At 42.3% G+C, this 23,471-nt stretch overlaps 1 protein-coding gene across 5 annotated transcripts in view; it reads right to left on the bottom strand.

The window, feature by feature from the left end:
• Positions 1–23,471, bottom strand: part of TSPAN4 (tetraspanin 4) — a 429,626-nt gene that overhangs the window by 70,614 nt on the left and 335,541 nt on the right. For all 5 annotated transcript variants that reach the window (XM_032110834.1, XM_032110833.1, XM_032110832.1 and 2 more), the window contains one exon: positions 2,177–2,368. In XM_032110834.1, the coding sequence (XP_031966725.1) occupies positions 2,177–2,239 (63 nt within the window). In that variant the 5' untranslated portion in view covers positions 2,240–2,368. The remainder of the gene's footprint in view (positions 1–2,176; positions 2,369–23,471) is intronic.

Here is a 23,471-nt window from a genome sequence, read left to right as displayed (position 1 = left end):
GAGCTGGCCAAAACCAAATACCCCAGTCCTGAACTTGAAAACACTATTTCAAACACTAATCAGACAGAACTAGCAATGTGGGGAAAGGAAGACTAAGGACAAACCTGCATGGTAAGGCTTTGCTCCCAGAAGCAGGAGCTGCTACCACCATCCATTTATCTTCCAAGGACATAGGCACAATAAAAACAACTCAGAAGAGCTCAAAAATCTCACTGGTATTTACTGACAGTAAGAAAGTACCAATGCACTGCAACGTGGAAAGTGATTCTAGACCAAATAAAAACTGAATTCAATGTGGACTAATGAAACTGTATTTCAACCCTCTACAGTCAGGCTTATTCTGAATTAAAGTAGCTATAATCAGCTCTAACTTAACGCAATTGAGAAGAAAATTGAGTAAAATAGAGGCCACACGGAATAGCTACAGTACAGAAAGGTAAGAACAGGCAGACAGAGTGAAATGTGGATACCAAATCAGATCAAGCTTCCCCATTCTCCCGTGCAGAGAGTTCCTAAATGAATTTGGATTCCTTTGCATTACTTAACTTGATCCATCAAGTACAGTCCTTATACCATGCACTGAAGGACACTGGATTCTGAGGACTGCAGCATGTCAGGAGGAGCAGTACCTGCAAACATTTCCATCTCCCATGGATGCCCATCTGGGGGTGGCTGAGTGCAATCACGCCATCTGAGCAGCAATGGCTGATCAAGGGAGTCTCTGCCCTTGCCAAAAAGAGATGAGGGCCAAAGAACCATACGAGATAAAAGCCTGAATCTCTTCCAGTACCGAGGACTGCCTGCCAGATCCTGACCTGATCCTGACACGCAATCAGGCACTGCTCACTGCTGTCACATCTCAGCTAGGCCTTCAGGAAAGCACGAAGTAGGTGATTAATTTTGCATATATAAGCTATACCATTAGAATCTGCACCCTGCGGGCTCCTGCTGCATTGGCATTGAAGCTGTAATCCATTACATCTGTCTGAGCACACACTTCCTCCACAAGGTGTGTATTCATAGGACTGTTAAAAATGTCAAGGACTTTCAGCCTCAGATTCTGACTTCAGCCTTCCCAGTTTAAATTTTCACTCACATAACTGCCTTAATTTCCATTTATATTGTTCCTTTTAGTTTCAAGCCACATATATAGCCTTTACTAGCCTAGACTGATTAGTTCTGACTGCCTAAAAATCAGCAGAAACAACTGATTAAGGCAAGGACCTGGAAAGAGTCCTCTGTTGAGGCTTGGAATCTCAGTCACTTAAGAGATTTGGGGCATGTGTGCCTCAACTCATTCTGTAGTTCCCAGGAGAAAAAAAAAAAAAAAATAGTATGTGAAGCACAGTAAGGAACAGCCTTTTACAGAGGCGTCACCAGCTGAAGCACAGCTTCTCTTCACTCTGAGCTTTGCCAAACCCCATGATGAAGTCTCAGACTTGAGCAGCAAGATCACCTTACTTCCTGGTCCTCAGCTGAACAGGATGCAAAATATACACTAACATCAACTACAGAAGGTATTCACTGCTCCTAAAGTTCACCTCTGAGTGGCATCAAACTGCATTCTGATAAAATATACCAGGGATGTGGCTCAAACTTCTGTGAACTCATGGACAGCTGGCACCTTATTAATCTTTGATTTCACAGCAGTCTCCTTGTGCTGGCACCTTTGCTTCCTGACATCTCAGCTTTTGTAGAGTTAATGGCTGGAAAAACCAGCATTGTCAAATCTGACGATCTTAATTTTCAATTTAAACCACAATCAACCTCTTCAGAATCAATCTGTTTGCGGCCTGCATTGATCTTTCTGCCCAGGACTTCAGAACATCAGTCCCACTAGGGCAAACACTTGGAGTGGACTTCTACCAAAGCGGAGTGAAAAAGAATTTAAAAGATACACTACAAAACATGGCTTCACAAAAGTCTTCCTCTTCTCTGAAGGAAGCCTACATCACCACTAACAATTCCCTTCTCGCAGCTGTCATCCTCCACAGACAGTGTGGTCAGGAATGACCTGGCAGCTCCTTAGAGCAATTATCAAAACCTGTTTCACACGTGACTGACATCTCATGCATGTCAAGTGGGCAACTTCTGTTGAAACACAGGTCACTGCAACATGCATTGCAATAGCACCAGCATCACAAGACAGCAAACAGTGCAGCAGCTCAATACTCACGCTCAGCAGGAGGCACTTGTTTTCTTTGATGGCACCTATGCAGCCCACGAAGCCAATGATCATGACAAATGTCCCTGTGACGATCAGTAGGTTGGCAGCTGACAGCGACGGGAAAGAAGAGGAGAGGGTGGCAAAGTTCCCTTGGGTAACAGCCAGCCAGATGCCTACACCAAGGATTCCACAGCCTCCCAACTGAAAAAACAAAAAGAAACAAAAACTCAGTTATTGTATCCAAGCAACCCCAGATATTAATCCACATCAATATGGCAGTGGAGCAAACCAGCAGTCACACCTAATAAGAAATGCTCTCTCCCTGTTGCACTTTCAGTAGGAAAAACAAAGGAGAAAGAAAAGAATTATTATAGAGAAGTCATCACTAAGATGTAACACACAAGAAGACATAGATTTCCTAAATCCAAGACACAACCTCAGATACCAGGTCTTTTGCTCGCTAATGGAAAAGCACACATTGAGTAAAGGATAAATTCCCAAAGGTTCAGCCCTCAAAGGGATTGAAAAAATCCATGTCCTATTTAGGTACCTTACAGAGCTGCCCAGAATGGCTGAACCATTTTTGATTCCCCATTCTTCCCATCCCAATACAGTGTCTCTCATCCCTGACACATGCCATAAACAAATCTTGCCTAGCATCCCCCTGGCAGGACACCTCACACTTCTTAGTTAGCTCCTGCCTAAGGTCAAGTCTCCCTTGGAAGCAAGAGAGCATTGAGAGTGTAAAGCAAAGAGGATTTTGCATTATTATAGTCACACAGCACAGCAGCACTCTAGGCTTCTTTCTTTCCTGCTCTCCCTTTAAAATAACCAATTTTTATTGAGTTTATAATTGCACTTTATTATCCAAATCAATTAAAGGCTTGGAAAGAAATTGTGTTCATAGAGTAGTAAGCCAGACATATGCAAGAGCATATCCACTAAACACCTGCATAAAGTGGATGAACATAAGGCAGCTCATGAACCAGGGAAGGAAAAAGACAGAGCTAATCCTGGGGCAGAGCTAAACCTCAGAAATTAAACACAGAGGAGAAACACAAAAGCCAAAGCAATTTCTTACACTAATTACTAAGGTTGTCTCTTAATGCCACTGAACTCCTCCCCAAATAAAGGACAGTAAAGGCAGCTCTCCTTACCCCAGCTGCAAACCAGTCTCTTTTGTTCAGAGCTAAGGAACCAAACTATACCTCACTGCAATGTACCTCAGCTGCACCAGCCTGCGTGTCTCCACTGAGACAAAGTGAACTCCAGGACACAGAGACTCAAATTGCCTCATTTAGGAGTCTTTTCCAGGCATCACTGTATTCAGCCTTTCACAAGTACCCTCTACAAGTGCCGCGGAGGGACAGTCCATGCCCTGACCATATACGCTGGAAATACCTCCCCTCTATTCCCACTTACAGAGTATGATCTTTAACATCATCCAAAATGACTGAAGAATAACCAAAGGAGAGGAGGGGGAGGAATACTGAGAGAAGGTAACCCACAGAAAATCATTTAGGCTAAGGGAGGGGATATAAAGAAAAGTTACCATCATGGCCCAAGGAAAAAAATTGAATCAAATAGGAATAAATTCCTTAAAGAGGGCATAAAACTCTGAAGGTCTACTGAACAACAGAACAGCATCGAAGGAGAGATGGCAAACACCTAAACTAAAACCAAACTGGTCAGAGTGCTGAAATACAGTCAGGAACAGCACTAAACTGGCTGAGGAATGGTATGGAAAGCAGAAGTGCACTTCTGCCTCTTCAGCTTGGAGGATGTTCGCGTCAAAACCAGTCTCAGAGCTGCAGGCACAGGGAGGCCACTCAAACAGCCCAATTAAGCCTAATGAAGGCAGATGCCCAAGAGCAGCAGAGCCATGACCTTGCAATACATTCAGCTCTTACCTTCAGTTCTTTGTTTTGAAGCAATACAACAGCACCAATAAGAGGCAGCTTATTTCATCACCTTTCATGCTCCCCATGCTGCTACACTGCTTTGGGTGATACCAACACCTACAACTATCACTTGTATTACAGAAGTGGGTCTCACTGAGGATGCTGTAACGGCAAGACCTGCTTGCCTGCTCTTCTATCATCCACTAAACTCTTTATGATGCACAATGTTTAATGCTTGAGACATTGTTGCCTGGACGTTCGAATTCAGCATCTTCTGACTCCAAAGTCATTCGTGTTTGCAGAAATTGGAAATTCACCTGTGGCACAAAACATCACAAAACCAGCACACAGTTCATGCAAAATGCCCCAACTGGGGCTGTAGCCATTTAGATCAGGGATGAATATTTCAAGTCAGTTATTCAGCAGGAGTATCTCACTACACTGCTCTTGATTCAGAGATACTCTGCTCTCTGGCAGCTCATTATCTTCCTATTTTTGAAGAGATAATGCACAGCTCTTCCTTAGATTGGTTGACCAAACCTTGAAATGCACAAAGGAATCCTTTGAACATTAAACCATCTGGCTCAAACTGCATTTCACAGAGTCAGCACACATTACTGAAGACTGCTCCACCTCAGTTCAGCCCTGCTCCTTTTCTCACACCAGAACATCCGCTCATGATCCCCAAATAAATTTACTAAGCTGTCACCCCAGGCACACACAGGAAACAGAGGCTGTCCTTAAAACTCTAGCCTAAACCGCTCTTTAACCCCCCCCCTTTTCCCCAGGGAGCAAAGCACACCTGCAAGTCTCCATCTAATGGCCTTTTAACACTCAAGCACCTGGTTAAGGAAATGTTTAAACATGGGAACATGGTTCTTCAAAGAACACCACGACAGCCACAAGAGCTTTTCCAACAATAGCCGAATGTTTTCCATTCCAACACATTCAAAAAGCTTGCTCCCTGTCCCCTCTGCCCTTCATTCTGAACTGAACTGCAATGTAATTCCCAGTCTGAGACCCAGGAATTAGAGGCATCACATTTACTTATTCTGGATCAGAGCCAAGAGAAAACACTTGTAGCTGGTTCTGTGCTGCATGTCTGTTTTTACTTCTTCCTCTTGGTATTTAAGGCATGGATAATTTTAAATAACTATTTATGATGTTCCCTCCCCTCCACTTTTTCTCTCCTTACCCCATCCCCAACTCCCAGTCCTTTTTTTTGTGTCAAAGAGTCAGAAGCACAGTGAGGAAATGATAAGTTTTGACAGTTTTCCAGGCTTGTTGATATGTGAAATTAAACAAAACCAAAACCATTAACAGGGCTACTTTTGACAATTTGGGGGCTTCCACGAAAAAAGTGACGCTGTCACAGTTAAAGGAGAAAACCTTAACACAAAGAAATTAGAGAGAAGTCTACAGCTTAAACCCGATGTATTGGCAGCCAAGTGAGAGTCTGTATTAACTACATTTAGTGAGTGTAGAGTTGACTTTAAAAAAAAAAGGTCTCCTTCAAAGATGCCAGGCTACTGACAATAGCACTTTTTAATATTCCCTTGTGAAATGTTTAACACATTATTGGCCTAATTCTTCATGATAATCCACTCTCTTGCAAGCAAGGCAGCTCATGGCCAAACCTGAAACAAAATGCAGCTCCCTCTAACATTTTTTTCCCCAATAAATGTTGCATATTTTTTTGCAAAGTCTTTTATTCTAAGATCAAAACAGTGGGGCACCAGAATATGTCACGGCCCCAAGACACAGGATATTTGAGTCAAGTTTTTGTTCCAGGAAAGACCTCAGTGTAAATCTTGAACAGGCTGTTTGGCACATCTGTGCCTGAGCTGCAAAACTGTGAGTAAAAGACACAAGCATTGGGTTCTTTGCAAGCCCTGGACTTTGCAACTGGCTGTGGAAGCAGCAGAATATTCTGCTCAAGACAAATTGCTCACAGGCATTTATGGAGCAGAGTCAAGCAGTACAGCAGGTGTCTTACTCTACAAGCAGAGATTATCTGTCTCTTCTTCCCCAAGAGATACACAGACACGTGTGCTTTCTCTCTTGGCAAAAAAGCTGCCTATGGAATTAGATCCTCCAAATTGTTCTAATGGGCTAGAAAATAAATTATTCAGGCTTCGGTGACTACATTTAGAAATGATCTTACAGTATGATAATCAAAGTAATCCCAAACAGCCCTGGATATATGCCTGTTGGTGGAGAAAATTATTCTGAAGTTACAGCTACACACTTAAAATACTGCAGGAGAAACTGACTCATTGTTCATGATAATGGTGCTGGCATCTTTAAGTGGGGTTTTTAATTGGTTTTATAACATGGAAAATGCATCTAATTGAGGCTTCTCATACTGTATCTGATTAGGATCTACTCATCACATTTCCTCTTTTAGCTAAAAAAAAAATTCCTTGTGTGTTAAGAAATACACTGATAACAGAATCCAAGTGGAAGATATGACCTGTTGTTCTGCAGTTAAACTAACTCCCTTGGAGGATTTTTCTCTCCCAGTCCCTACATATTTAAACCAGAAGGGCTCTCTCAATCCCACTTGCATGAATATGCTTCCCCCGCCAATTACAGAGTTTAAGTATACAGTGAAAGAAAACAACACCTAAGTATCAACAGTAGTGATGTGAACATTATCCTGCAAATGTTCTCGTAATATTAGGCACACTTAAGTTACTGTTGCTTTCTGCTAGTGTACTGGTTTGGCACGGCCTGGTCTTAGGTAGCAGGGTAGCCACAAAGATGGATCCTGTAGGGAAGCTGCTGGAAGCTTCCCACCATGTCCAGCAGAGCCAACCCCTGATGGCTCTGAAGATGGACATGCTGATGGCCACAACTGGGCCAATGAGAGAGGTTGGTAACACCTCTGTGATGACACATTTAAGAACAAAATCAAAATAAAGTCACAAGATTGTGGATTCTAGTCAGAGAAGAGGAGGAGGTGAGAACATGTGAGGGAAACAACCTGGCGACACCAAGGGCAGTGGAGAATGAGGGACAGGAGGTGCTCCAGGCGCCGGAGCTGAGGTTCCTCTGCGGGCCGTGGTGCAGCCCATGGTGAAGCAGCTGTGCCCCTGCAGCCCCTGGGAGATGCAGAGATCCACCCACAGCCAATGGGGGGGGTGCTCACACCAGAGCAGGTGGATGCCTGGAGGAGGCTGTGATCCAGTGGGAGACCCGGTGGAGAGAGGTGCCCTGCTCCCAGGCTGGAGCAGCCTGTCCTTGGAGCACTGCACCCCGTGGGAAGAGAGAGCCCCGGCGCAGCAGTTTGGGAGGGCTGTGTGCCCGTGGGAGGGGCTCACGCTGCAGCAGGGGCGGTGGGGCTGCTGCTCCTGAGAGCGGACCCACGCCAGGGAAGTTCAGGAGAACTGTCTCCCGTGGGAGGGACCCCACGGCCTCACAGGGGAAGACTCCTCTCTTCTGGAGCAGCGGAAGGGAATCTCAGTGATGGACTAACCAAACCCCCATGCCCTGTCTCCCTGCGCTGTCAGTGGGAAGGAGGGAGGGGCTGGGAGGGGGAAGGTGTTCCAAAGGCTTGTTTTACTTCTCATTATCCTCCTCTGATTCTGTTAGTAATAAATTCACAACCTGAGTCTGTTTCGCCCTTGAATTGTTTCTCTTGTTCCCTACCTCACTCATGAAGCCTTTGTTAATTTTTTTTCCTTTTCTCTCCTCTGCGCAGCTGTGGCAGGGGAGGGTGAGCAAGCAGCTCTCGTGGATGCCTGGTGCTGGGCCAGCATGAAACCACGACAGCTAGACACAGAGAGGGGGTGGAAATGGAATACTTATGTATATTGACAGGATCAAGTGAATCAAGAATCTTCTCTGGGAGAAGCAGGAGCCTGGGTGCAAGTGCAGACAAAGGCTGTGGCACTCCACAGCCAGAGGTCTGAAATTTAATATGGGATGGTAGAAGCACATTTCTACCCTTAGAGTATTGAGGCACTAACTTCATCCAAAATGGCCATGATCTGAGCTATGTCCTTTTAGCAAGAATTTAAAAAGAACTAGTGAAAAAAACCACTTGAAAAAAGATCAGTTAGTAGGGACCACACTCCTGGGAGTGAAGATAGTGGAACAACAGCGCTCCCTAAACACCAATATGGGATAGGAAAAGTGAATAGAGGATCATTATTCATTTTTCTTAAGATTAAAAAAGCTAGAGGTTATTTGGTCTGCAGGCTGAAAACCAGTAAAGTCAAGTACTTTTTCACAAAACATTTAATTAAATTCTGGAATTCATTGCCACAGAGTTTTGTGGACGCTGAAATATATGCAGGTTCAGAAAGGGATTACACAAATCAAATGAGGGCAAGGTATCCCAGCATTTCTTATAAATGATATTTTACTTGCAGCCCTTGCAGGGGAAGACCTTAAACTATTAATTGGAGGAGCTGATTAAAATGTCCTGTCTTGTCCTTCATTTTTTCTTATATTCTCTCTAAGCATCCCTAAGCAACCATGACCAAAAATAGCGTACTCAGCTAGGTAAAACCTTTTCAACATTATGGGCATTTATTTGTTCTCCTTACTTCACCCTCTTCCCCCCCTTGTTTAAATGTTCACTTTAAGTTTGAATTTGATTTTTTTTTTTTTTTGCTTGCTTGTTTGACCTGGCATCAGCCTACTTTTGGAAACAGGATTACAGACATAGATACCAATCAAGGAGTTAAATCCCTGTTTCTCCTTACCTACATATCATATCCTTAGTTTTGTATCAATGAGTACGTAGCTTATTTCAACGTAAAATTTAAAGATCTGCTTCATTCATCAAATTGATCTAATTTAGAAACAAATTCAAAAACCCTATCCCCCTCAGATCCACTGGACCTACAAAAGCTGTATTTCTTTTCCTGTCAGCATGCAGATCCTATTCAGCCTCCTCTCTCTCAGGAAGGGGAAGGGGAAAGTAAGTGCGTAACTGAGTAAAGCACAAAGCATTTCAAATGCCAGTCTCTTCAGCTCTACATATAAGCAGCAAAAATTTAAAAGCTCTAGGAAACTAGTTGTTTGGCCCTACCATCTCACTTCCTTTTCACTTTCCTTAAAGATTAGTTTAGAATACAAACATCTCATGTTGCAATATGGGCCGCTATGTAGAGAAGCAGCAGCCAAAGACCGCCAAGAGCTGCAGGCCTGCATCCCCAACTGCTGTCAACAGCATGACTGATGGGTCACCACCCTGAGCAACACCAGCCAAAGATCCAGCCTGAATGTCCCACTGGACATTTTCTCCTGAATTAATATCCTGCCTCTCCTTTACAAGCCAGTGTCTTGTTAGTAGTGCAACACCGTGTGCAGCACTCAATATAATTTCAAAGTAGATGTGCCGTGCCATCTTCCATGAGCCTGAACTTGATATCCTGCACGACAGCCAAGCAGCTCTTACATGAGCACAGGTAGCTGAGTGCTACAGTCCCAAGCTGTGTTCTGCCTGCCAGCATGACATTCATGCCCTCACTGCCCTCTAACTCCACTGTGTCTCATCAAAGGTTAGAAGAAACACGTATCAATAGCTCATGTTGTTGTTTTCCTTCCCTTTAGACCCTTCTCTCCTACAAACAGGCTTTGTTTTAGGATATTCCACCCAGTGTGTGAGCCTGACAAATACCAAGTGATTTTATCAAGCTTAAAAGGAGGTCTGAGGTCCTGTTTGTAGACTATATGGGCAAAGAAACATCACAAGAAGGGCATTCCTTTTCATACTGTCCATAATGGAAACACTCAAAATGCTGCTTTTTCAGTTATCCTGGTGAACTCAGGGTATCCTCAGGAACTTAAGCCTTAAGAAATTCATTATGCTTTCTCAGTTGAGTTCCACTACTAAATTGCAGTCTCATACAACTAAAGTAAATTTGGGGACAATTGAAGATGTCAAAAGACAGAATCTCATGCTGACACCCCACTAATGGAAAAGTGAAAAAAGAGTCATTCAGGTAATCCCTGCTGTTTTATGACTAGCATTCTCCTACACACTTGCTCCTCCAAATCATAGCTACCTATCAACTACAGGTACAGAAGAACAGAACTGCAACATTTGAGTTAATATTCCCTACCTAAAAAGTGATGGTTTCCCTTCATGGGCTCAAAATTCATTGAAACACTTAAATGTGTGCTCAATTGCATCCTTATTCAGCAAAGCAATAAAAGAATCTGCTTAACTGCCACTGACCTTAATTAGGCCCTTTTGTAGTGCAGTGAATTGCCCTGTGCTGCAAGGCTCTGTCACTGAGGATGTAAAAACTTGCAGAAATAGAATAGGTGAGAATGACCTATTAAGGCAGCACTGCTGATACAAGATTAAATATGATCAAAGAATATCAAAAAGTGGTGATTATCAGTATCACAAGCATCTAATCTGTCAATTTGCCTACGCTGTAATTCAAATCAAAGATTATGAAGAAAGCAGTGAGTTAATGACAACTTACTGAAACAGAGCAAATGCATGAGTTAGAAAAGGAAAAGGGATGAATGCACTAACACTACTCTTTCCAGGTTCTAGCTTTAACTGCTGCCAAACCAGAAGTGTTAAAGCTTTTTCATCTGCTCCTCAAATGGAATTTCTAAATCCACCTAGGATTACTGTAATGAAATAGATACAGTTGTAATGAGGAATACAAGCATGAGGTCTGGAATCAGAATCCATCAAATGAAGACAATCTTTTAACAAAGAAGCAGCAGTGGAAGGAAAGTGGGTGGGACCAGGAGTCTCTGTTCTGTTCCATCCCTACAGCAATAAATAACTTTTAAAATTACTTTATAGCATGAACTGGGAAAAGACCAGATCTGGAGCTCTAGATGCAATTGTAGTCACCTGTTGTCACATACATAGCACTAAATACTGAAAGCAATAGAAGCAAATACAATTATAAAGTTTGGGGTTTTATACAACACAAACCCTGTGATTTCTGTAAAGGAGATTGCTGATGGAGAATTTTACCTGAACCATTTGGATGAGATGCTGAAAGAAACTGAGAATAAGAAGCCTCAAACACTGACTCCAGAGAAATCTGGTTTAGCACAGATTTCCTGCATTAGATAAAGCCCAGATTATTTGGTATCTTTAGTGCTTTTCTCTCCCCTGGAGGTACTGGACGGGTTTAGAGTAAACAGTAGTGAAATAAGATGATATGAGTCCCATAAGAAACAAAGATAAACAAACAGGCTCCTTACAGAACACAAAGATGACAGAGATGGTCATTCTATTTCATATTACTTGAAAGTTTTTAAAACATGTTGTAACAAGCACAATCTGCAGTAAAATAAAATGAAACCAAATTTTATATTGCATATTTAATCCATCCATAGAGGTATGTAGATAGCACAAAGCTGGTTGCTATAGAAACATCCAGAGTGAACATAGATAATATAGCTGAAATGCAAAATTAGTTGTGAATTTAAAAAAGTAAATTGCTGATACTGTAAAAAACCCCCCAACCAGACAACAGCTAAAGGTGATGCCCTCCCTCACAAAAGCTTTCAGAAAGTAAGTCTTCACTCTATAAACCAGTATTTGATTAAATATTCTGAACAAAGAATCTCCTGCAGCGCACAGTGGCAGAAGCTAAATTCTGGAAGTTGAGTCAGACCACAAAAAGAGCCTCTGGTTTCAGTCTTGGCTTTGAGGGCAGGTAGTATTTACCAACATGTCTGGCTTTTTATATACACCAAGGCTGATTCTGAGCATCCTTTCTCAGGTCCCACATTGTGCTGGTATATTCCACTGTGATTATGGCTAATTTTCCTGATGGAGACATCTGCAAGCATACAGTCTACAAAATAGGTCTTCTCCAATTCCTCCAACAGCAGTGCAGCTATGCCATGTTCTCTGCTCCCATTCAGCTTTCTGAAGTGTACTCAGCAGCAGTGTCAGTGTCAAGAAGGACATACATACATACAGGGTCACTATCAAACACTGCCCTCCACGCCACAGCTGACAGCAGAGGGCTGGAGGTGAGGGTCAGTGGGAACACCAGCACTGCAGCACTCCCTTCCTCAGTCCCACCATCAATACTGTGCCTGAAACCTGCTCCTTCTGCCCAGTTGCTAACAACACCTGAGGACAGACAAATATCCAAGCCCCTTCCCACTATTCTCTCTCTCTCTAAAAAGCACAGGACTCTCAGGCTGATTTCTGGCATTCCCAACTCTTTTTGAGGAGCTCAAGCCCTGCTCAGGAATTGAGCCCACTGTGAGCAGGGACAGAAGAGTTTTGGGAAGCAGTAGGACTTACAGAGAGTATCGCATTTCCTGAGATTTAACTTTTCAAGGGGATGGGGAAAATGACCAAACTTGTACACCACAACTGGCTTACAGTGAAAGTCGTTTTTAAACAGTCCCATCAATAAGAAGCTCACATGGTCATAGGAAGGATTTCTGACATGTTCAGTACTGATCCCCTGATCAATAACAGGCTTGTGAGCAATAATCACACCTTAATAGCCTTACATCACAATACTCATCTTCTTTCACTGAACTCCATCAGAAAACTAAGCGAAACGCATTCTGAATCCTTTATGGATTCTTTTTAATGGATTGTTAATAATATTTGTACAAGCAAACAAAGTATTTACTACCATCTCAACAGCCTAAATTCCATGTAAGCAGTCCCTTGTAACAAAACCAGCATTACGTCTGGAATAGCATCTCTCACTTCAATAGCTCAAATGCCTTGTCAAGAAAGCTATTCTAATTGGGTAGGAGTACAAGAGAAAGCAAAGATTATTCCCTTGTTTTATGTTAGCAATTTTTAATGATTGTTTATTTATATTAGGCTTTGCTATGCAATAGCACATCTGAGGCTATTTATACACAACTGCTTGTATCCCAAGCCACTTCCAAGCATGGGCAGTATGCCATCAGTAATGAATGCCACCTCAAATAATCTTTTTTTCTGCACTAGTTATCCCCAAAGGAAACATTACAGTCCCTTCTTATCACCAATCAAGTATCTGCTATGGAAGCATTTCAGATCCTTTGGAATAAACACATTTAAACAGATCTGTGATCAGCAGCTTCGCTGCAACATACAGACAGGAGAGCCCACAGATTCCCCTGCTTGCCCATTTTATTTTGTTTTTTTGATTTCATGGATCTGAGGAAATGAGATTATGATGTGAAAATGAGTGTAAACATTCCCTCTGGAACTGTCCAAACAATGAGTTAAGGCCTCCCTCCACATACTCCTCTGGTCATGTAAGTACTGTCTCCACTTTTAAACTGCTGAAGATTTCTGGACTAAACTTCGTCTTTTTCTGTCAAGTGCTACAGGATACAACACAGGAAGACTGCAAGTATTTCTTCTGAGCTCCACTCTATACAACCAGCATTTAGACATCTATGGTGGGGATTCAGGTCACCTAACTTTTGATGTCAATGCTGTTAGTAGTGTCTAGAAATTGAAGTGGCTCACCATGGTCTAAGCCTGCCTTTGGTCAGCTGAACAGCTCCCTGGACACCATTAATGGCATTGATCAGAATTCACCGGACCACAATGGTAGCCCAGATGCCTAGAGTTAGGGCAACTCATATCTCAGCTCAAATTCACCTGCCCAGACTCTCTTTCATTTGTCATTGGAAGGAAAGAGGCATCTTCAGAGTTCACTCCAGCCTATTCTAGAATATGCATCCAGGCCAAACGACTCTTTGGGAAACTTACTCTGTGCGGTAGCCAGAACAAACACCACAGACAGCAAAAATCCCTCCTTTACCCTGTTACCTAAATGGGAGAAAAGATGGTTCTCTCTCCAAAGGTCAGATTGTGAAGCTTTACAATCCTCCCTGAGGTAATTTGGAAATTAACTCATCTATCCTTATTAATTAAAATTACATATTGCCTTTTTTTTACTCCTTATTATAAAAACATGTTGTTGCAGAGATATTAAACCCCCATGTGTGGTCAAATACACGCAGATAGCATGAAGAATCAAATTATCTCAGTTTAGCATGCTCATGGAAAGCATTCACATACACTTTCATTCTTGCACTGCCCCTTATGTGTATTACTGCTTAGTAGCTCTTAATAAAGGCACATGACTGACATGAATTTATAGCTTTTTTATTACTTTGCCCCTTCAGGTTATAAATTCATGAAACAGTTGTAGTTTATTGCATTTTTACGTTTGTCAGTTTTATTTACACACTCTTTCTTGCCATTAGATGGTAAAAAGCTTTTGGGTTTCTGCAGATCCTCAATCATTCTATGCCAAGGCCTGAAATGAGATGGAAACAAAGACTTCTGGCTCATCTAAAAATAAATGGTCATCTCAAACACTTCCTCAGCATATCCTTCCACCATAAAGCACTACTACATAAATATGACTTCATAAATTATATATCTTAAGTTTTTGCATGCTCACAGCAGTTTACCAATAAATGTTCTGCAGTACCTGCTTCAAAAAAACCCTAGACATAAAATCGTTGCCAATGATGATAAATGATTACAGCTTAATAACAGTCAAGCTGACAAAGCTGAAATGTCCACAGGGTGCACAGCAATTCAAATTCCGCAGGTGAAAAAACAAAAAGCTTTCAAATAGAAATGCTCCTGCCTTCAGCAAAGGGAGACAGTGGCCTTGTGACACCCGGGTGTGTACTAATTCTGGGATGTCGCCAAAAAAACCCACTGGAATTTCATGCAAATTTAATAGGCAAGAGAGTAAATGAGCTTCAGGGCAGAGATGATTGAATGTGTTTGTGCTGGGTGGGACAGGTCTGATGAGACAATAAAACCAGAGACAAACATGGGAGCATGATAGAAAAGAAAGTCAAATACTGAGAATTGTAATGTTATCCAAACAAGAACAAGAGGGTATTTTGGATAGCGAATCATATACTTGGGTTAACTACAAAATTAGCTTTTCTGGATAGGAAAGGGGAAGGCAGAAATGGGACTCTCAAATATCTCAGTAAAGTTCAGGCTAAAAATTGTATTTGTCAATCAAGGGAAAAGTCTTATTTAATAACTCATCATGAGGCCACTTGGAGTCTGCAGCTATGCTGTAGAGAACCTGCTCACAATTAATGACCTGTAGCCACTTAACACTAAATGACTAATTTCAAATTGTAAATAAGCAGTTCTGTATGAAGAAAATGTCTCAACATTATTTCAGCCACCTTCATTCGCACTCCATTAACAATTTAAGAGGCAAAACACAATCAAAGGGGCAGAGAGCTCTCATCTTCAGATGATGAAGATCCCCAAGAAGCATTCAGTTCAGTACTATTCCTGGCATTCCTCACCCTCACAAGATGGAGTGAGGTTTTCCTCACAAGTAAGACCAGGACACGTTCGCCAGGACAAAAACAGGAAAAAAACATCCAGTTTTCAGTCTGCCTCCTCTCTTTCCCTCATCTCTCAAAGGGTGAGACTGGCCAGTAAGAAGATGCTCTCTCACCAGAGGCAGGTATCAAAAGTACATGGCTGAAAAGGGAGGACGGGATAGCACGATGAATGAGAGTCCTCCAATGAAAGTGGAAAAATAAAGCAGAGATACATGAAGGAAAATCCTTTGAGTAAGCAGTCTCTAGTACTTAACTATGCTACCCTCTAGGCTCAGCGATCTGGGTGAACATTCCCTCTCCATCCCTGACCTTCCTCCTGACATATGCCATCTCAGCAATTCTTGTTATTCTACAGAAATTCGGCGTTTATCCCTAATTTGAAGACTTTCTGTGTTCAGTGAACCAAGTCTCCTCTCTGCTCAAGGACTGTGGTCTCTGACTTGCTTATGGAGGGGGAAAGAAAGAACTGCTGTGGGAAGGGGATACCAAGAGGATTGCAGTAGTGAAGCCAAGGGTTAAGTATGGCACAGCCAGAGAGGGTTGCAATCACAGGGGGAACACTAGGGATTGGAAACACTTCCCTGGAGGAAAGCTCTGGAGGAAAAGGCAGCATTCTCAGACCCAGCATCTGCCTTCCCTTCACTGCAGCAGCACAGGGAGAGCTGATGAAAATATGCTGTCACTGCACCCCTTTATTTTAAGGGAAAAAGTTGCTATTGGCAAGCTGCTGTCTGGGTAATTGCTTCCTTTTTGGTCTAATGAATCTGAGATTTGTTGTCAGCCTTCCAGGGACAGTGAAAAACTCATCTATTTTCTCCATTTTATCTGGATAAAATGGCCATGGGGTTTGCTCAGTTAGGCAGCATTAGTGTGAATGATTAAGAAGAAGTGCTAAAGCGCCACCAAGACATTCATGGCACTATCAGAGCTATGCATTAGCCCTCTCTAATAAAAACTAGTTCTTATAAAGAATAATTATCCTCAGTTGTAATCTTTAATAGCTATGGCTAGCGCAAGCAGCTAGACCTAGTTTCTGAAATACTTAAGTAAGTACTTCTGTCAGGACCTCCAAGGAGTCTTGCTCAAAGTATGACACTGTTCTCAGTGAGCTCAATGCTGCATCAAAGTCAGCTCTCTTCAGGCTTTCTGTGTAAAACATCTTCCTGCTCTGCCAAGCCCAAGGAAAGCACAGTCCATCTTTCCCAACAGCTTTGTGAGTATGATTATGCATGCTCTAGATGCTTACACAAACTCACTCATTAGAAGAGGCAGAGAGGAAGAGATTTTAGAAGGAAAGAGGAAACAGCTTGCCCTGCAGTGAGACCCTCTTCAGCAGAAGTGCCTTCCCAGCCACTGCTGTCATTGAAAGATGGTCTCATTCAGGAGAGACCTGAGTCTGTCACACTTGCTTTCACTCAGTACAAAAGTCCAGCACAGCCTTTCAGGCAATAAAACATTTTTCATACTGAAGAACAACCCTGATTCAGGCAGGAATCCTACTGCTTTGTATTACTAGAAACAGATTAAAAGTTAGGTTATTTCTCTTTCAATCAAAACAAACCAGCAGCTGCAACCAGCTAAAATACCCCGAAAACTCCAGTGCTGCCGAGGGCACAACAGCACATGGTACTTAGCATACTGAACACACTTTGGGGCCTTCCCCTAGAAGAACTTTTGACAAGAAAAACTTTTGGCTTCCTTCACTGTTGAGCTGACAAAACAAGCATATCCTTACAGCCAGCTGAAAATGGGAAAATAACTCTGACAAAGGGGACAAAAAGATCGCAGGGAAACTTTCAGGTCTCCTACCCGAGAGCAGCTCCCAGAATGCCAGGTTTATTGCAGACACAATCTACTCATAATAAAACTTTGCTACAGGGCAAGAAAACCAATGGCAGAGAAATAATTTCTCTCGGCAAAGCATCTGCTTGCTGACTTTATTGCTGTTGCCATCTTGAACTGCAGAACTAAATAGTGGTAATATTTGTAGGAAAAGGAAGAATGCTCAGCACTGCCAATGAGAAAGGGCTCCCCTCTCTTTACATCACCCTTCAAATGCCCTCCCCTGTAAAACGGATCCTCAAAGGTGCTAGCAGGAAAAGAGAGAGCAACATTTCTCCAGGTGCCTCTCAATGTATCAACATACTCGACAGTTCTCCACAGAAGCTACGGCAGAAGCACTTGGAGGTAGGGTTAGACAGAAGCCAAACCCTTCTGCAAACCCAAGGCATTGCCTTTTACAGAGCAATGGCCACAGGGAAGTGGAGGCTGTTCCAGCTCTGCAGCTGGAGTGCTGACCAAAGAGCACTCATTGCCTGTCCCCAGGCCTTAGGGTTAATATGCTCTGGGACATTAAAAGACATTTTGCTGCATCCTGTGCAATATCCAGCCCCAACCCATTAACTGTACCTCCATAAAGGCTCACTACAGTCTGTTCCTGATGGCACTGGCTATAGGAAGGCTGACACTTGGGGGCCACAATGGCTTACCACCACATGTCCCACAGCAAACAGACTGATGCAAAGCCAGCCAAAGTCCTTTTAGCATAAACTGGAAGAAAAATATAAGCCAAGCAAGAGATAGAGGGGATTTACAGCAATTCCAGCCTCATCTGGCCCATCTGAGACACTTCAACATGTTTAGCTCTGAGGACATAATTTCTGTGTGATGCCAGATGGGCACAGAGAGAAGGAAGAACCGCTTTACACATAATGCCCTGCACCAAGACCTGCCATCCACCTTTCTGATGTCAGAGCATTTTTTACAAGGATGCTATTCACAGCTAAATTCCACACGTGTGCTGCTCATGCCTTTCACCCCCATGGTGTCTTCTGCAGCAACGGCAGATGAGGAGTTTGTGAAAGACTTTTTATATTCACATACTTTCACACACACTGTTCTCAGCTTAGAAAAGCCACCACTGCAGCAGGATTAATATAGATACAGAACACAAAGTTTAGAGCTCACGAGGTAGACTTTGGTCAATGAAATTCCCTTGCCCGGGTGTGCAGCTGCTCTATAATGAGTATGTGATAGGATTTGAACATGCACAGGAAAGTTTATGCAATCCTAATCTGCTACTGATGGTCTCTGCTGTCTGTGTAATAATGGGGTAAACCTGCAGTCAAGCAGAGCAGATGAGAGAGAAAGAAATAAACTAGTTTAAATCTGTCTGGGCTGCAGAACACATCAGATAAGGCCACTTGTGATACAACAGGAGTTAAGGGAAAGGGAAAAGAATTGCTACAAGAAGCAAAAGAAAAAAGAACAAAACGAGAAAGCTGTGTGCCCTCATACATGCCCATTCACATGTGCATGGTGCATAAGGCGTGCCCCTAACAGGGTATTCACTCCCCAAACCTCTGATGTCATTTAAAGTATTTCAATTACCTACAGGCATGAGTCACATGACATAGCCAAACCCAGTTCCTACAAACAGCACTGACTTCTAAGCAACTATGCAAACATGCAGAACCTTTCCTATCATGGTTTATGTCCCCTTTTCACCCAATGTGTAGGGGATATAGCATCCAGTAACACAGAAAAGCAAAATACAGCCCCCTTAGCTGTCTTCAATTAAAATTCCACACACCTCATGAACTTCCTGCACATAAGCCAGAAACAAGTCAGCAGAGCATTTGCACCAAGATCAATGGTTTGGAAAATTTGGTCAACTCATACAATCGCACTCCGTAAATGAGAAGAGTCTGAAACAGCCAGAGAGTCTCTCCATGGGGAGGAGCAGCAGCAACATGAAGTGTAATGAAGCTAAAATAACCGAATCCTTTCTTTTTGTTTTTAAATTCCACTTTCTGCGTTTGTTCCTGAAAAGTATCAATCCAAAACAGAGGCCCAATTTATAATGCTGAGTGTAAAAGCCACAGCACAGCTGGCTACTGATACGAGTTTTGTCTTTTGAAAGACTCCTGCGTGGATTCACCTGAGAATTGGTACAAAGGGAAAGAATAAGGCAGTTCTCTCTCTTTTCTCACGCTATCTTCCCTTGCTGTTTCAAAGCAGGTGTGAAAAACTGACACACATACAAATAGCGTATCTGAGCCAGCCAGGGAGAGCAAGTACTAGGAATGAACCTTTTTGGTGCTTTTCACCAATTGTGCCTCTGGCTGAATTATTGAATCACAAGGAGAGGAAGGGAGGAAAAGCCCACATTGCCCTTTCAGTTCTCTTTTGTATCATGCAGCAGAACCTTGTAGCTGAGGCTTTAGTTTGGACTGGCATGGCAACAGTGGCATACTTACAGAAATTCTGACTTTAAAATATTATTACTGAGATTAAACATATAGTTTTTAAAGATGGATGCTAAGAAAAAAAATCTTTTTGTGCATAGACATGTGCCTTTCTTACCCAGCGCCATACTACCTGCCCTCTTTTTGGCCATGAGTTATTCCCAAACTTCCTCTATTTCAGAGTTCTGGCTCAGGTTCCCATTTAACCTTAGCAACACTTTACGGTTCTAACACCACTATGTAGTATTTTCAAAGCAACCTTTTTAAAAATAAAAGGGCAACACTGGAGACAGATTTCTTAGTTCTGAAGAGAACTTCTAGAAGGCCTTTCTTTCTTCTCCTTGTCACTGCAAACGTTTTCAGCTGGCATGGGTGTTTTTCAGGTGCAGAAATGTGTTCAGACAACTGAACTGAGACAGGCTCCTCTGAAGATTTTATAACAAATACTCCCCCCACCACATAAATTCTTGTCATTTTTGAATACAGAACTCACCTGCACATAAATACACTGTGTTCAAGTGCTTCATGACTATTTACTGCTTGCTATAAAAGTGGATAGGCCCAGAAAGCCTGCTCTGCTTCCCCACAGCAGGGCAGAGTCTGTTCAGCCTTGGTCCACCGTCTCTTTTTGTTGAGGAAAAGAGAAAGAAGGAAATTATCATTTGATTTTATTCCTATCTTGTTTTTCACTATTGCTGGTTCTACTCTTTATTTCATTTTGCTTTTGGAAAAAGAACAATTCACTAAGTGGGGGCACAAGGGTTCTTCATTTTGTTGCCCCAACAATAGCATCTAAAAAAGTTTAAAAACCCTGACAAAACTGTCAGCTCACAGAATACTGCATGAAAATAAAACAGCAACAGAATTCACCCAAATTAGAGCTGAGGTGCAGCTTTTCTCTGCGCACCCAAATTTTGCCACCTGGTGTGTCCAAGGACAGACACCAGTGTCACTGAGCTGCAAACTCCAAAGACTGAGGCTTTACATGAAGAAAGGTCTAAAGCTGAGTGAGTCAAAGGTGCTTTCACAGACTTGGAAGAACTCTCTGCCATTCAGTAAATGCCACGTTCGCAAAAAACTCTCTGATGGGATATTATGGAAACCAGCAAACCTGAAATAACTGTGATATCCTTCAATACTTAACATACAAATTAAAAAATATCCAGCAGATGGAGGACAACAAGCAAGAGAAAATCCACAGAACACGAACCTGATCTTCATGTGCATGCATATGGGCAAAAGAAAAAAGATACACCTAACTGGCAAGATGTTTCACAGGCACAAATCACTCAGCTCCATGGACTCATCAAATTTAGATCTGACACTGATGTTTATAAGCTCTTCCTTAAAGGTTTCTGTTCCAGGCCTGTATCTTTTACCTTGTCCATCTAAGTCAGCAGTTCCCAGTTGTAAAAACGAGTTTTCCCTGTCATCTCCTTGTGTTTCCCTACCCTCTGCAAATACAAGTGCCACCTCTTGGCTGTTTTGCATTCTGTCTGATTCTTTCATCCCACCTGCATCTTCCTTACAGCATTGCTCAGCTTCCCCTCATCTGTTAGGAAAGCAGAAAAAAAAAAGGTGAGGAGGAAGGCAGAATAATCCAAACCTCTGCATTATATTTAATTGCCTTACTCAGTTGAAATCACATTCACCCTTCCTCATTCTGGACAGCAGCAATTCTTAAAACTCTGATTACACCTTTTGTATCTCTTCTCAAAGGTCTGTAGTGATGGTCTGCCAAAGATGAATGTTTACTTGTTGCTATACTTCTTAAAAATCCCTTAGTCCCGCTTATGTGACAGTCTTCACCAAGTAATCCTCCATGTCATACATTTAGGGAACACTGTCAAAATTACAAAGGAAGACAGTCAAAGCTGACAGCATGTGTTCTCCTAATAACATCTGTTGTCAATCAAAAGGCTGTCAAGCAAATGCTAAAGATGAAACTCCTGCCCTTCATAGTGATCACACATGATGTAAGGGACCGCTATCCCTGAAATACTCATTTTTGGGAATTCAGAGTGACCCGCCTACTGTAGCTGGTCAATGGTGTATTTTGACAAAGCACTTCTCCAGACTTCCTTGCTCTGCCCAAAAGGCCACCTGCAGACAGATGCATAAATCAATAGATCACAGCAGAGATGTTCTACCAACAGACTGGTCATGCTCACACAACTTGCTCTTTTGTCATTTGATGGGTACTCATGATGAAAACCCTCACATCCCTCATTTCTTGCTCTTCAAGCTTCTCTACTTCTAATGGTTTCATCTGAAAAGGCAAATCAATCTAAGCCTGAAGGATCAACACATCCTGCGTGCTGTGCCCTTCTCGATCTATGCAATAACTGCAGCTTTTGTAGTTGAAAGCAGATGACCTTACTTCTATTAAAACTCCTTTTCACTTAAACATTCATCATTAAATTTGAAGTTACTCAGCTCATGCAGTAAAGCAATCATATCTGTTGTAACACCATCTCCCTGCTAAACGAATGACTCACTAATAAAGTGGGCATCTGCCATTCAGTTATAAGACTTAATTACTTGAGGTAAGCCTGAGAGGTTACTTGGCTACAGGTATTGCCTATTCTGAAGTTCATGTTTCATGTCCTTTAATAATTTCCACTAGCTGACAAAATTACAGTGGATGCAAAGGTTAACCCCCCAACTACCTAATGACTTCAGCATCCCAAGATGTTACATCTTCAGGAAACAATGATTGTGGCTGTGTTATTCTAGTGGAAGGACTAAAGTGATTGTGGTGCATGATGGGACAAAGGAGTGATGTACACGTGTCATCAAACTGTTGGCACAATACGACAATAACTAGACAAGTAAAGGAATAGAGCACGCTGCAGGATTAGGAACAATTTCCCTTACCAGCTTTTTCTGGTACTATTTGCTCAGGGACATGCAGAAATCAAGACCTGTGATTGTGCTTTCTGAGAAACGGTGGTAAGCACAGAGGTATCCTGCTGACATTTTCTACATCCAACCTACTGCCTTTCACAAGGGTCCAACCCTGGATCCTTTTCTCAAACAATCAGCTAATAGCACAAGATGTCTCAGTAAGGGTTTCAGAGCACAAACAAACACAGATTTGCAAACAATAGCACCATATCAGAGAAGGAAGCCCAAATGTCTTTTGATGCTAAATGGAAAAGACAGCAGGGAAGGAAAGCCTCCAACCCACTGCTCCAATAATATTTCTAGTACAGGCCACAAAGAGCTCTCCAAGTAATTTTGTGAAAATGAAATACCACTGTTGTCTTGTGGTTTTGGGGAGGGGGTTGTTGTTGTTTAAACAGAACGCTTATGAAGTGCTTTTGAATTGTTATTGCTCATTATGGGGTGATTGCATTTTACTGCAGAGCTGTATGAGATGTGCTTGTTCATTGATGCACAGGGTACATACATTGCTGTGCAGTAAGAGACCACAGCAATTGCCAACCCCAGCTCCCTGTCTCTACACTACAGACACTGGCAGTAACTTTAGCTGAAGGCCATAAAGCCTGATGTAGGGCAACCAATGAATATGTAACCATACTCCAGAATAGAAATACACCTCACTCCTCCATCTTTCTACATGTAAGCAAAACAAATGTGAATTTTAATGTTGTGACCCTATTTCAAGTCTGCAACTCTTATGGAGACAATGCCACTTCTGCAATCATGGTGAGCACTGCATCAAAACCACCACAGTAGCAGAATTCCTTTAACAGTACAAGAAAACTAAGGGAAGAAATGTATCTTTCACAGAAATCACATCCTTATTAACCAGAAGGAATCCATATTTAGCTCTGATATTTCAAAGACACTTGCTAAATAATTAGATGAAGCTTTGTGTGATGACAG

The sequence above is a fragment of the Corvus moneduloides genome, chromosome 6 (genome assembly GCF_009650955.1).
Source record: "Corvus moneduloides isolate bCorMon1 chromosome 6, bCorMon1.pri, whole genome shotgun sequence".
Classification (NCBI taxonomy): domain Eukaryota; kingdom Metazoa; phylum Chordata; class Aves; order Passeriformes; family Corvidae; genus Corvus; species Corvus moneduloides.
This window is presented reverse-complemented; position numbering and strand designations above follow the sequence as displayed.